Source organism: Lactuca serriola, chromosome 4, assembly GCF_051521515.1.
Source record: "Lactuca serriola cultivar US96UC23 chromosome 4, Lser_US96UC23_V15, whole genome shotgun sequence".
Classification (NCBI taxonomy): domain Eukaryota; kingdom Viridiplantae; phylum Streptophyta; class Magnoliopsida; order Asterales; family Asteraceae; genus Lactuca; species Lactuca serriola.
The window spans coordinates 37,679,508-37,695,998 of record NC_136411.1 but is presented as its reverse complement, the minus strand read 5'-3'; the positions used below and the strand labels follow the sequence as shown (position 1 = coordinate 37,695,998).

At 37.1% G+C, this 16,491-nt stretch overlaps 2 protein-coding genes across 2 annotated transcripts; both read left to right on the top strand.

The window, feature by feature from the left end:
- The first annotated feature begins 1,911 nt into the window (after positions 1–1,911).
- Positions 1,912–2,719, top strand: LOC145098235 (uncharacterized). The gene is made up of 2 exons (XM_079035891.1): positions 1,912–2,412; positions 2,489–2,719. The coding sequence occupies exons 1-2, from the start codon at positions 1,912–1,914 to the stop codon at positions 2,717–2,719; spliced, it is 732 nt and encodes a 243-aa protein (XP_078892017.1).
- A 27-nt stretch (positions 2,720–2,746) lies between these two features.
- Positions 2,747–3,652, top strand: LOC145098234 (uncharacterized). Its single transcript, XM_079035890.1, has 2 exons — positions 2,747–2,958; positions 3,031–3,652. Exons 1-2 carry the CDS (start codon positions 2,747–2,749, stop codon positions 3,650–3,652), a joined length of 834 nt encoding a protein of 277 aa, XP_078892016.1.
- The last annotated feature ends 12,839 nt before the right edge of the window (positions 3,653–16,491 follow it).

The window sequence follows — 16,491 nt, the reverse complement described above, 5'->3', positions numbered from 1 at the left end:
TCACATACAACATCCGTTTTTGATGTTCTTTATATCCATGCATAGGTAAAAATAAGATCTACAACTTCCATTTTGACTTCATCGGCTAATTCTCGATCGATCTTAAATTTAACAGTACGAGGAGATTTTACTGTTAAATGTCCGCGTAAAATTCATAACTTCTACATACGAACTCCGTTTTCGTCTGTCTTTTTACCGTTAAGTTCCTATTAATGAGATATTCAATTCTTGTTTTGGTCGCATAGGCCAGAAACCGCTCGATCTAAAATTCGAGTTTCAGGTTGTGCATTGCTAAGTCAAATCTTAGAAAATTGATAACTTCCTCATATGAAATCAGATTTGGGTGTTATTTTTTTGTAAGTTCTTGGTTTAATGTATAGTACAAATTTTGTTTAGATCACTAAGGCTAAAAAATCATCTATCATAAATTCACTATTTACGTCTCCCAGTGTTGTGTCGGTTTTGCCGAAAAACTTCGACGAGTCATAACTTCTTCGTTACAACTCGGATTTCGGCGTTCTTTATATGTACGGAACCCTTGAGATATATTCTACAACTTGGTTAATATTATTTATTCTAAATAGTCATTTTTCAAAAAGTCATTTTCGACACTTATTTCCTCTAAATTGTCTAGCCCAGATCTGCGGGCGTTACAAGTAATATTATTCTAATTATTCGGATTCTTGGCGTGTTTTTTCATTCTCGTTTGCTGCACAAATAATTATAGTTTGGGAAAATGTCACTGTAGCCCCCACTAACTTACAATTTTTTGTTTAAAAGGTCCCTTATTTTATTTTTTGGCTTGAGAAGGGCATAAACTAACATTTAACCGGCTAATTAGGCCATTTTTTTATAAGGTGAAGGGGTCACCCGGTGACCCCAATATCTTCTTTTTCTTCTACTGTTCATCCAAAAATCAAACCTGGATTTTTTCTATGGCCGTCTACATGAAGATAAATCTTCATTTTCTGGTTTGTTTATGAGGTATCCAGTGATCAGTTACTCAGATGGAGTGGAGCAAAGGTTTGAGGATGTGGATTTTGCTGGAATGCACAAAAACGAATTTCTAGTGTTCATTCAGAGATTCGCAAACGAGACATGTGTTGATGTGTACTTTTGCATGCCCGATAGTGAGTTCCATAAAGGACTGAGGATAATAGCAACTGAGAAAGACTACAAGGAGTTTATCGAAGTAGGTTATGATTCTGGTTGTGTAATTTCTGTGTACATGGATCATGTTAGTGTTCATGTTCATCAATGGATTGTTGATGAGATGGCTGAAGTATGCACCCCCGAGGACAAGTTTTCTGGTTTAGGTGAAGTAGTAGAAGAGTTGAATGTTGAGACAGAAGGAGGCATTGACCTAGATGAAGTATAAGTGCAAGGTGATTTGGACGATAACATTAAAGATGGAGATTGCATCCCCATGAACAAGACCTTGAATGATTTATTTTTGAACAAGCTCTGCCCCAAGGAACAGCCAACTCCAGACACTCCACCTTAAGAGGATCCATCTCATGAAGATCCATTTGATTAGATGGATGAACACGACCCAATTCATGAGGAGGTAACAACTTTTAATGAAAATGTTCATTGGAAAAAACAAAAACCTGTGTTAGGAATGAGATTTGAAAATCCAAAACAATTAAAACATATGTTGTGTAATTATGTTGTTGCAAAAGGATATCAATTGTGCTACAAAAAAATGATAGTAGGAGGCTTTTAGTTAAATGTTGTTCAGGGCAATGCAAGTTTAGATTGTGGGCTTCATGGATGAGTGAGGAAAATTCTTTTCAGATTAAGTCTCTTATAGATGACCATAATTGTGCTAGAAATTTTAAAATGGGGTCAATTGTAAGCTATGCATGGATTGGTAGCCATTTCACATCCAAATTTTTACAAAAACAAAAAATGAGTGTTAGGCTACTAAAGGAAGAAGTAAAACAAAAATTTGGAATTGATGTGAGTATGGGACAGTGTAGAAGAGCAAAGAAATATGCAATTGAACTTATTGAAGATACACTAGTTGAGCATTATGCCAAGATTTGGTCATATGGTGAAGAGATAAGAATATCAATTCCAGGATCAACTGTCAAATTGGATGTCAACAGTATGTCTGATAGGAAGACATATTTTAGTAAGTTTTACATATGCTTTGAGGGGCTAAAACAAGGTTGGAAAGGAAGTTGTAGAAGAGTAATAAACATGGATGGTTGTTTCTTAAAGGGATTATGTAGTGGAGAATTTATATGTGCCATAGGAAGAGATGCTAACAATCATATTTTCCCAATAGCATGGGCAGTTGTGTGTGTGGAAAATAAAGAAAATTGGAAATGGTTTTTGGAGAATCTTCAAGATGATCTACAAGTTGATGATGGTAGTGGTATCACCCTGATGTCAGATCAACATAAGGTAAATCACTTATTATACTTCATATTTCTTGTTAATAAAATTCCATTTTCTTAACATATGAATTGAAATTGTATAGGGGCTATTGGAGGCTGTGAATGAAGTAATGTCTAATGTTGAACACAGACAGTGTGCAAGGCATATTGTTGCCAACTTTAGGAAAAGGTTCACTGGTGTGCATTATGAGAGGATGTTTTGGACAACTTGCAAAGCATCAACTGAACCTTTATTCAATGCAGCAATGAAGGAAATACAAGTACTAAATCCTACAGCATTTGACTACCTTATGGAAAAGAACCCAAAATCATGAAGTAGAGCTTTCTTTAGAGAGGGGAGGATGTGTGATGCAGTTGAAAATGGATTATCTGAAAGCTTCAACAATGTCATTAGAGATGCAAGGAAAAAACCAATAATCACAATGTTAGAAGAAATTAGGTTGTATGTTATGGAGAAGCAATTCAATCTCACCATCAAAGGTTGTTCATGGCCTGATTATAAACCATTCCCAGCCTTTACAATCCTATTGAATCAGTTGAAAAAAGTTCAAAGGTTTTTTCTTTTCTATTAATACTTTATTTAGTTTTTCCACTATACACCCTAACTTTTATACCATTGCATCAGGTATTGGCAGGTTTTACCTATTGGTTTAAACCAGTTTGAAACAAGGAATTTGGAAGAGTCTTACATTGTGGATGTAGATAGGAAAACTTGTTCATGTAGAGTGTGGCAACTAAATGGGTATGGATGTATGCATTCAGTTGCAACAATCTCATACCTTAACAGTGATGTTGGTAATTATGTGGATCCAATGTACTATGGAGCAATTTATAAGAACACCTACAAGTATCCTATGCGTGGGATGAATGGTAGCAACATGTGGCCACCTACTGAATTCATTCCACCTTTGCCACCATTGAAAAGAAAAATGCCAGGTAGACCTAAAGTCAATAGAAGAAAGGATTCAAGTGAAAGGGGTGCTAGACATACTGTGTCAAAGGTTAGGAAAAAGATTATGTGTAGTGTATGCAAACAAGCAGGACATAACAAGGTTACATGTTCTAAATATGAAAAGCCACCAAAACTAAATGTAAGGAAAAGGAAGAGATCAAATGTTATTGATGGGGAGGGAAGCAATGCTAAGAAGGCAAAAGGTATAACAGATGAGGAAGGAGGGAGGGGTAATAAGGGCATTAATGGGAAAGTTGGGGAAGGAAGCAGTGGTAAGAAGGAAATGATGTTATAGATGATAAAGGGGGAGGGGTAAAAAGGGTTGTAATGGTAATGTTGGGGAAAGAAGCAATGGTAGGAAGACATAGGAGGGAGGGGTAAAAAGGTAATTGTCAAGATAAGAAAGAAGTCGGAAAGAATTTTGAAGAAAAAACTTGGTACACGGGTTGAGGGTAACAATGGGGAAGGCCACACTATTGACAAGCCAATGGAACTAGAATAGGTTAAGTGTGGTCAATGTCGTTATGTAGTCAATGTGTTTATGACAACTGATTTCGGGTTAAGTGTTTTAATTGATGTTTTCTACTCACTTTGGTCATGCTAAACAATGTTGGATTAAGTCTTTCAATTTTATGTTATGTACTCACTGTGGTGTTATGTAGTCACTTTGGTTATGCTAAACAATGATGGATTAAGTGTTTCAATTTTATGTTCTGTACTATTTTTGTTTAATTTTAATCTAATATAAATTTCTATGTTATGAACTCACTATGGTGTTATGTATGCAAAAGGTTTCAATGTCCTTATGATGGTGTGTTGTGTTTATGGACGTGCATGGTATTGGGGTCCATTATTTACATTAGTGTTGGATATATATGGTCCCATTTACTCTAGGTGAACATGGCATTGATGTCTATTATTGACATTAGTGATTGAAAGTCATTACAAGGATAATGTAAATAACCATAACAATTTCCCTGACAAGGACATAAAAAACAGCTACATACGAGTTACAACTTGTACACAATTATGCCAAAGAAAATAATCCAACTTAGAACTAAAGACATCTTCGGTTTCCAAATCTTTGATTCAAGCTTCTTTTTTGACCTAGCCAATCATGCAATCATAACTGCTTCATCACTCATATTTTTAGTGTCTGCTTCTTCTACCCAACAATAAAACCATTACGAGGTCCCTAACAAAATCAATTGAGAAGTTAGAAGTGTAGAATGCAAAGATAAAAACAAATAAATTAGGGATATAGTGTCTTGATAAAGAAAGTCAAACAAAATTTAGTGGGGCAAGCATAGAATGGTCTTCCAGGATTTGATGGAGTGGAAGACATTCTGATTATGGCCAAACATCCACATGAGCATTTCACCATTTTTGCTTCGTTATTTCCGAGAGCTGCTAACTTTAAAATGCAAACAAGAACACGTATAAAGAAATGGGATCTACTGGCGAGTAAAGGAGGTAAAGTACTTATAAAGAGCAAATGACGAAAATATCCCAGCCGGGTAAGGAAGTAAGCTCTTAAAAATTGTAAATTCTGAAAATACCCCTTGACGAAATTACCCCAATGTTTGACCTCATTAACATCTGTCACAGTTGGTGTACCAACAACAATTAATTTTCACTAGTTAAGCCAACCAAGTGTCCAAATCGTTAGTCTTAATCAAGAACATTGATCCCAACAAATCAAAACGCATTCAAGGTGTTTACATTTCATCAAGATAATATCAAAATGCCTGTTACATGTTCCCAGGACTTCAAAAAACATTTGTAAACAACCACCACTAGATTACCACAAACATCATAGACGATTACCGCAAACACAAATGAACACACACAATCCTAATAACATATATTACAATAAAAACCTTAAACATAATAGACGATTACGACGAACACTAGATTATCATACCACTAGTATTCACCTCCTTGAGAATTACTTGCTTACTATCAAGTGAATGATGCAAATCATTAGCAGGAGCATCACCACGACAAGACCCACAACCAACAACGCAATAGCTTTAATCTGCTTCTCAACCTTCTCGAACCTTTGCTGCATGTTCAGGACATCAACCCTGGAATGAAGGTAACCGCGACCCATCTCCTCCTTCATGCGCTCCACCTCACCTTTTTGCTCGGCTATTTTATCACCACATTCGCAGAAAATCGTGTGTAAATCGTTCAAGTATAGCCCGTCTCTTGAGCTAATCGATTTGTTGGAGTTTATAGTATCTGGTGATGGTGGTGGGGTAGGCTCCATGGAAGACAGTGAAAGGGAACACGAGTATTCTATTTTCGTTTGTCGAGTTATGTTTGGTCGGAAGTGGTAACAAAGTGTTAGGGTTTTTTCCAAGAGACCATCCATTTATATAGTAGGGGACCACCTAACCCTTAGTGCCCAAGTAAGTGAACTCGGTAGTGAGTCGATGACGTGTAAACCGACTCGTCTGAGTTGACTCAGTAGGTTACTTGGATGATGATATGTGACAACCGTCAAATTCGGGTCAATTCAAAGTTAAATAAAGTCAACAAGTCAAACCGGTCAACCCAACTAACCCTTGTGTACTAGGGCCCACGTTATGTATTTACTAAACAACTCGCTATTCTAATAAGAGATCATAAATCGAAAACTACGTACATCTAGATCTCCTTAACCTAAAATTATGGTAAGTGTCGAACCAAACCAATAAAACAATGTTGCATACTCATTGGGAGTGTGTGAGATCCTTAAACAAGGCTTAATGGGGTTTACGTACCTTGCGTTGCGAAGCCGGACACTCAAAAAGGTCACAAATGAAACCTCTCTAAATCGTTTTCACTTTATCTCCTCTTATCGAGAATCTCCCCCAAATCTCTCTAAGTATGTGAAATCTCTCTTAAATATCTCTTTGTATGAGAAATCTCTCCAAGAATGTCAAATCTCTCCCAAATCTCTCCAAGTATGTGAAATCTCTCTCAAATATCTCTTTGTATGAGAAATCTCTCCAAGAATGTCAAATCTCTCCCAAATCTCTCCAAGTATGTGAAATCTCTCTCAAATATCTCTTTGTATGAGAAATCTCTCCAAGAATGTCAAATCTCTCCCAAATCTCTCAAAGTATGTGAAATCTCTCCCAAATCTCTCTCAAAAGTTTCCGTAACTTTTTAAAGTCATTCGGGTCATTCCGACCCTTAACTGGGTCAAAAACGGCTTGAAACGGGGTAAAAACGAGAAAAATAGGCTTAAGGACCTGAAACCCCTCTTAAGGACCTGAAACCCCTCTCACGGCCGAAAGTCCTCTTAGGGACCGAACCCTCCTGAGCCGAACCCAAAGCTACTGTTCATTCGGTCCATTTCGCTTCTTACTTCTAGGACCGAAACCTGCGAACCGAAGGCATCAAAAGCGAAGGTCAGAAGGGAACCCTGCATGCGAACCGAACCCGAGCCTCCCCTCTCGCTTCCTTCTGTCTCGCCTCATTTCGGACTCGGCACCAGCAAGGACCGAACCTCGGCCTAGGACCGAGAGGTCTCGCTGGAAGTGCTTCTTCTCCCGGTTTTCGTCTAGTTTTGCGTTTAAGACACGTTTTTAATTATTTTAACACGGGATTTTCACCCAAAATCATATTTTAACATAATGAACCCTATATATTCATAATTTAATCATATTTTCATGAAAATCTTTATTTAAATAATAAAATCTAGTGGGTAAAGTACAAAGAAGTGGAGTGTTGACTTAGCTTTACCTTATGACACAAGCAACCACTCCCACACCCACTCTATGACCAGCCACACCTCCCCACCTTACCTAGGTCACTTCAATGTCCTTTCCACTCAATTATCACCCTTTCCCACGTTTTAGAGCTGGAACAAACCATTCTCTCTCCTCACTTCTCTCATTTGCTCTCATTTCACCAAGGATCCAACTCCACTTTTCTCTCAAACTTTCTCCATCAAAATTCAAGATACAAGGCTGAGTATCAAGCTTTCTCACATTCTTGGTAAGTATAATTCACCCTCCTTGTGATTATTGTACTTCATTCTACTCAAATCATTGATTTCTTACACAAACATCATCACATTCTTGTTAGATCTTCGAACCTTCAAGTGATTCTCCGAAGTGTTCTTGAGTTGAACACTTCTTTTCTCCATCATCCATCTACTGAAATCACTCAAGGTGATTTCATACCCCTACATTTTCATGTTTTCTCAAGTTTTTAGGGGGGGAATACAAGTTAAAACACCAAGAACATAACTAAAATTTTCTTACAGCCTTCATCAGAAAAGGTCAACTCCATTCATAGACTGTTTTGGACTACTTAAACATTTTAGTTTTCAAAACTGTTTTATTTACAAGTAGTTCCACTTCTTAGATTTAAAATGACTACTTGACATCTCCATACGATTTTTCTACAATTTATGGTGATTTTTACAAAACTGCCTATCATTTCAAACATCAATCCGGACCAGTCTGTGATTATGGACTTTTTCACACTAGTAAGAGGTCATTAAAATTTATAATAAAAATTATGAACAAACTAGACTCATTTTCCAAACTCTCAGAAGTTACAGAAATTGATTTGGACATTTTATGATTTTTCTACAAATTTTCCAATAACAGTTACAGAAAATGTTATTAACAGAAAAACACTATAAATTTCATTTCACCTTGTAACATGTTGAGCAAGGTATACATCATTATGTGATTATGTGTTGTTGCAATATATGACATTTTTGTATTCGTATCTAGATATACACCAGTTAACAAATGGATTCTTACCTCCATAAGTATGGTAAATATATAAATGATATTACAAGGCTATATCCATTAAAATACAAACATTGGTAAACTATGACAAGTAAGGCTTATGCTCACTACCCAAACAAATATTTAATAAACTATAATAGGTATAGTTCAGGGTTCTTTTACATAACAAACACATTATTAAAGTTGTTACACATACAAAAGAGTTATTACCACTATGAATAATTATGATAAACTATAATAAGTATAGTTAAGCCATTATACCCCCACAAACGAACACACTAGTTTTAATCGTATAGTTATGGCATATATATATATATATATATATATATATATATATATATATATATATATATATTACAAACAAAGTGATAAACTATAATAGGTATAGTTTATGTTTCATCTACACTACGAACTTAATTAAAAGAAAGGAATTCACCATCACAACCACTTTTGATAAGCTATAATATGCATAGTTCATGTTCACTACCACTATCACTATTTGATGAACTATGATATGTATAGGTTACATTCACCATCACCACCACTTTTGGTAAACTATAATATGCATAGTTCATGTTCACTACCACTATCACTATTTTATGAACTATGATATGTATAGGTTATATTCACCATCACCACCACTTTTGGTAAACTATAATATGCATAGTACATGTTCACTAGTCACTATCACTATCTGATGAACTATGATATGTATAGTTTATGTTCACAGTCACTATTACTATTTTGTACACTACACTAGGGTTTGGTTCCGGTTTTTGGATTTAAGTCCACAATCAATTTTGCATTGTTAGTTTTCAGCTATAATTTCTAAGTGTATATGCTAGAGTTGTATAGAACCTAGTCGTGATTGGCTTAGAATTGGTGATTCCGCCTTATTTCATGTTCCTCGTTTGGTTGTGGGCCTAGGGCAGACACATTACATTCGACGTTTTATCTAACTTTAATTTTATATAACTTATATACACAAGGAAATTATAGAAGGAATCTATAGGGAATTCTAGGGTGCACTATTTCATAACATAAAAACTTACATTTCACATTTTGAGGAAAAGTACCGGGTTTTCATATGAATGGCGTACATTCCAAAGTACAGGGGTCACATAAAATAGTTATTTTCGTATTAAAATTATATTTCATCTAGAATTGTTAGACTTCAACCATAATCGCTAAGCATATATGCCTGACTCATATAAGAATTTTGTCTTGATTGGCTTAGAATTGGTGGGGCCCGCCTCATCTCCTGTTCCTCGTTGGGTTGTGGACCTAGGGCAGACCCACTATATTCAACGTTTTATCTAACTTAAATTTTATATAACTTATATACGTTGGACGATTATAGGGGAAATCTACGGGTCATTCTAGGGTTCATTAACGCATCATATAGAAATAGTCTATTCATACTTAACTAAGAAAATATTGGATTTTCTGGAAATCAAACTCTATCGATTTTATAAGGAAAATGGTTTCTACTTCAAACAAAACTCTTATGAACTCACCAACTTAATTGTTGACACTTTTTCAAAACTACTTGTATTCTCAGGAAATCAATGAAACAGGAAAACTTCAGCGCTTTGAGGATGGGACGTTAAACCGTCAACAATTTATTTTTGTCATCATAATGTAATTGATTTTGAAACATGTAAACATATACTTTGGTGTAACTTTTCCAATTACATTTATGATGGTTGTATTTACTTTGAGCACTATTATACACGTTGTTGTGATACTGTACATGAAGTCCTCCACCCCCGGACGTTTCCGCCATCCTTGGTTTGGGGGTGTGACAGATTGGTATCAGAGCATTGTTTATAGTGAACTCAGTATATCTAACCTTATAAGATATACAAACTATAAATACATTGGGACTAAAAGTATCTGATTTAAAGTTTTCAAAGCAACTATACTTTTAGAAACAAATAATTTCTCGGTAAAAGTAGGAGCATGTGCACACACACTAGGGTCAGTATCATGGTGGGATGGGACAAAAGTGGAGATTGTTGAACAGTACGAGTAGGCTTGGGAATGTATAGTCAGGTATGGGAATGACATAGCCTGATCAACTATGTCTCACCCATAAGTGATTAGCATATGCCCAGGAATGGTCGTAGGTGTTGCAACAAGTCTAAAAACTTACCAACACTACCACAATGAAATACCATAGGGGTATTTGGTGTTATTATAATTACTTATCTGAGAACTAAATAGATTTTTATCAATAGGTCAATAATTGCGTAGTGGATACATTAAAATTATATGTATCCAGGACGTCATAGACTTAGAATCTGTGGATCTTTGCTTTACTTCCTGTTCTCGTTGGATTGGGCATTTAGAGTTAGGATCGCTTATTCGAAGGTCTATCCTGTCCCGAATACATATGACTAGTATGCACTAAACAAGATATCATGGCTGGATTCCATCCCCACGACGACCCATACTACCCCAACCACGACAAAGTTGGATGGTCCGGAGAGGAGCCAGAGAATGATTACCCAATCCCTGTGGATGGTCACCAAGCTGAAGGCTTTGCTGACGGTTCCGACTCCGAACCTGAAGTGGAGAACCTACCCCCGATGACCCTTGTTCCGAATCCTAACCCTCGTCCGGTTTTTCAAGGCCCGACGCCTCCTTGGGTAGAGTGCTTGGAAACCAGGAGCGAAGAACACGACCAACCTAGGCTGTTTAATGGAGACATTCGAATCCTTTAGAATCCGGAGACTACACTATTCAAGGGAACCGTAGCATTTTCCAAGATTTTCCTTACGTTAATGAGATGTAGACCTATTTTCCTCGAACCCTATATTACAAAAAATTTACATATGGTAACTCCAAGAAATTCTTAATATATACCAAGTGATTTTAGGAGGGAATCAGGCACGAAACAAATCACAAGTTGCATTTGAGTCACTACCACTAAATTCATTCATATGGGCTTTGTTATGAATTACATACAAAATACTTTTAAGTCAGAACATAATACAGACAAGTCTGGCTTGATAACATCTGACTTGTCACTGCTATTAGAAACTTATCGTCTGTTCGTCTCTACCAACTTATGACAGGACTATGCCGCCAAAGAAAAAGTCCAGACCCTCCGGCAGCACAGCACCGCCCCCTCCGCCACCACCTCCGGAGTTTGATCCTGTGATGTTTCAGGCTGCAGTAACAGCAGCCGTGGCGGCAGCAATGTCGCAAATGGGTACAAATGGTTCTGGCGGTTTCGGATCCGGGAATTCTAACTCGAATCAGGGGGACAACACGGGGCGTACTAAGGAGTGTTCTTACAAAGACTTCATGAATGGCAAACCCGATCCTTTCGATGGAAGTGGGGGCGTCATCGCGTTGATGCAATGGTTCGAAAGGACTGAAGCAGTCTTAGAAATCTGTGCTTGTCCCGAAGCGAGCAAGGTCAAGTATGCGGCATTCACCTTCACAAGAAAAGCTCTTACTTGGTGGAACGGTAGAGTTAAGTCACTTACTTCAGTGGCTAACTCTATAAGCTGGGAGGATTTAAAAGCATTGATGCTGAAAGAATATTGCCCAAGAGGCGAAGTGCAAAAACTGGAAGAGGAACTCTGGAACCTCAAAATGTCGGGGACGGATCTCGAAGCTTATACTGCCCGATTCAATGACCTAGCACTCCTCTGTCCCGCAATGGTCACCCCAGAGGAGAGAAAGGTAGAACGATACCTTTGGGGGCTATCATCCCAGATTCATGATAGTGTATTGGCCTCAAGACCAACTACCTTCGACAGCGCCAAGGAGTTGGCACAACAACTCATCGACCATCGTGCCAGCCATGACACTACGACAACCACGCCAATTTTTGCTGTTCATGCTGCCACAACCCTCACCACGCCAACTCCCATGAAACAATACGCTGGAACCCTTCCGAAATGTAACAAGTGTAGCTTCCATCACACTGGGGCTTGTAGAGAATTGCATTGCATGAACTGCAATAGGAAGGGGCACACTACCCATTTCTGTAGGGCACCGGTACGACCCATCAACCAGTTCTCCGACTTTGGAGTAAGCCCAGCCTGTTACAAGCGTGGAGAAAAGGGACACTTTAAAAGGAACTGCCCAAGTGCAAGAGATGCCAGTGGTGGTGGAAGGGTGCTTGCGATCACCGAAGGAGAGACCACCCCGGAACCCGCAAATATCAGTACGTGTTTCTAGCATCGACGTTTAAATTCTAAGCTTCTTTATATGTTAAATCTAGCATCGATTAAAGCATGCATAGTAGTAATGTCAAGGATTAAACTGAGAGCATAAACAATAAGAAATTCCAAGGCCGACATGTGACATCAGGCGGGTTATTGCTCACCATAATCAATCTCTTGTACTGCGAAAATTTTCCCCCATCTTTCCTCCGAATTCTTGGATCCCCATTCAAAGTGCAAATTTCGGGACGAAATTCCCTTAACGGGGGGATGATGTGACAACCATCAAATTCGGGTCAATTCAAAGTCAAATAAAGTCAACAAGTCAAACCGGTCAACCCAACTAACCCTTGTGTACTAGGGCTCACGTTATGTATTTACTAAACAACTCGCTATTCTAATGAGAGATCATAAATCGAAAAGTACGTACATCTAGATCTCCTTAACCTAAAACTGTGGTAAGTGTCGAACCAAACCAATAAAACAATGTTGCATACTCATCGGGAGTGTGTGAGATCCTTAAACAAGGCTTAACGGGGTTTACGGACCTTGCGTTGCGAAGCCGGATACTCAAAAAGGTCACAAATGAAACCTCTCTAAATCGTTTTCACTTTATCTCCTCTTATCGAGAATCTCTCCCAAATCTCTCTAAGTATGTGAAATCTCTCTCAAATATCTCTTTGTATGAGAAATCTCTCCAAGAATGTCAAATCTCTCCCAAATCTCTCCAAGTATGTGAAATCTCTCTCAAATATCTCTTTGTATGAGAAATCTCTCCAAGAATGTCAAATCTCTCCCAAATCTCTCCAAGTATGTGAAATCTCTCTCAAATACCTCTTTGTATGAGAAATCTCTCCAAGAATGTCAAATCTCTCCCAAATCTCTCAAAGTATGTGAAATCTCTCCCAAATCTCTCTCAAAAGTTTCCGTAACTTTTTGAAGTCATTCGGGTCATTCCGACCCTTAACCGGGTCAAAAACGGCTTGAAACGGGGTAAAAACGAGAAAAATAGGCTTAAGGACCCGAAACCCCTCTTAAGGACCCGAAACCCCTCTCAGGGCCGAAAGTCCTCTTAGGGACCGAACCCTCCTGAGCCGAACCCGAAGCTACTGTTAATTCGGTCCATTTCGCTTCTTACTTCTAGGACCGAAACCTGCGAACCGAAGGCATCAGAAGCGAAGGTCAGAAGCGAACCCTCCATGCGAACCGAACCCGAGCCTCCCCTCTCGCTTCCTTCTGTCTCGCCTCATTTCGGACTCGGCACCAGCAAGGACCGAACCTCGGCCTAGGACCGAGAGGTCTCGCTGGAAGTGCTTCTTCTCCCGGTTTTCGTCTAGTTTGCGTTTAAGACCCGTTTTTAATTATTTTAACGCGGGATTTTCACCAAAAATCATATTTTAACATAATGAACCCTAAATATTCATAATTTAATCATATTTTCATGAAAATCTTTATTTAAATAATAAAATCTAGTGGGTACAGTACAAAAAAGTGGAGTGTTGACTTAGTTTTACCTTATGACACAAGCAACCACTCCCACACTCTATGAACAGCCACACCTCCCCACCTTACCTAGGTCACTTCAATGTCCTTTCCACTCAATTATCACCCTTTCCCACATTTTAGAGCTGGAACAAACCATTCTCTCTCCTCACTTCTCTCATTTGCTCTCATTTCACCAAGGATCCAACTCCATTTTTCTCTCAAACTTTCTCCATCAAAATTCGAGATACAAGGCTGAGTATCAAGCTTTCTCACATTCTTGGTAAGTATAATTCACCCTCCTTGTGATTATTGCTCTTCATTCTACTCAAATCATTGATTTCTTACACAAACATCATCACATTCTTGTTAGATCTTCGAACCTTCAAGTGATTCTCCCAAGTGTTCTTGAGTTGAACACTTCTTTTCTCCATCATCCATCTACTGAAATCACTCAAGGTGAGTTCATACCCCTACATTTTCATGTTTTCTCAAGTTTTTAGGGGGGGAATACAAGTTAAAACACCAAGAACATAACTAAAATTTTCTTACAGCCTTCATCAGAAAAGGTCAACTCCATTCACGGACTGTTTTGGACTACTTAAACATTTTAGTTTTCAAAAATGTTTTATTTAAAAGTAGTTCCACTTCTTAGCTTTAAAATGACTACTTGCACATCTCCATACGATTTTTCTACAATTTATGGTGATTTTTACAAAACTGCATATCATTTCAAACATCAATCCGGATCAGTCTGTGATTATGGACTTTTTCACACAAGTAAGAGGTCATTAAAATTTATAATAAAAATTATGAACAAACTAGACCCATTTTCCAAACTCTCAGAAGTTATAGAAATTGATTTGGACATTTTATGATTTTTCTACAAATTTTCCAATAACTGTTACAGAAAATGTTATTAACAGAAAAACACTATAAATTTCATTTCACCTTGTAACATGTTGAGCAAGGTATACATCATTATGTGATTATGTGTCGTTGCAATATATGACATTTTTGTATTCGTATCTAGATATACACCAGTTAACAAATGGATTCTTACCACCATATGTATGGTAAATATATAAATGATATTACAAGGCTATATCCATTAAAATACAAACATTGGTAAACTATGACAAGTAAGGCTTATGCTCACTACCCAAACAAATATTTAATAAACTATAATAGGTATAGTTTAGGGTTCGTTTACATAACAAACACATTATTAAAGGTGTTACACATACAAAAGAGTTATTACCACTACGAATAATTATGATAAACTATAATTAGTATAGTTAAGCCATTATACCCCCACAAACGAACACGCTAGTTATAATCGGTATAGTTATGGCATATATATTACAAACAAAGTGATAAACTATAATAGGTATAGTTTATGTTTCATCTACACTACGAACTTAATTACAAGAAAGGAATTCACCATCACAACCACTTTTGATAAGCTATAATATGCATAGTTCATGTTCACTACCACTATCACTATTTGATGAACTATGATATGTATAGGTTATATTCACCATCACCACCACTTTTGGTAAACTATAATATGCATAGTTCATGTTCACTACCACTATCACTATTTGATGAACTATGATATGTATAGGTTATATTCACCATCACCACCACTTTTGGTAAACTATAATATGCATAGTACATGTTCACTAGTCACTATCACTATCCGATGAACTATGATATGTATAGTTTATGTTCACAGTCACTATTACTATTCCATACACTACACTAGGGTTTGGTTCCGGTTTTTGGATTTAAGTCCACATTCAATTTCGCATTGTTAGTTTTCAGCTATAATTTCTAAGTGTATATGCTAGAGTTATATAGAACCTAGTCGTGATTGGCTTAGAATTGGTGGTTCCGCCTTATTTCCTGTTCCTCATTTGGTTGTGGGCCTAGGGCAGACCCATTACATTCGACGTTTTATCTAACTTTAATTTTATATAACTTATATACACAAGGAAATTATAGAAGGAATCTATAGGGAATTCTAGGGTGCACTATTTCATAACATAAAAACTTACATTTCACATTTTGAGGAAAAGTACCGGGTTTTCATATGAATGGCGTACATTCCAAAGTACCGGGTTCACATTGAATAGTTATTTTGGTATTAAAACTATATTTCATCTAGAATTGTTAGACTTCAACCATAATCGGTGAGCGTATATGCCTGAGTCATATAAGAAATGAGTCTTGATTTGCTTAGAATTGGTGGGGCCCGTCTCATCTCCTGTTCCTCGTTGGGTTGTGGACCTAGGGCAGACCCACTATATTCAACGTTTTATCTAACTTAAATTTTATATAACTTATATACGCTGGACGATTATAGGGGAAATCTACGGGTCATTCTAGGGTTCATTAACGCATCATATAGAAATAGTCTGTTCATACTTAACTAAGAAAATATTGGATTTTCTGGAAATCAAACTCTATCGATTTTATAAGGAAAATGGTTTCTACTTCAAACAAAACTCTTATGAACTCACCAACTTAATTGTTGACATTTTTTCAAAACTACTTGTATTCTCAGGAAATCAGTGAAACAGAAAAACTTCAGCGCTTTGAGGATGGGACGTTAAACCGTCAACAATTTATTTTTGTCATCATAATATAATTGATTTTGAAACATGTAAACATATACTTTGGTGTAACTTTTTCAATTATATTTATGATGA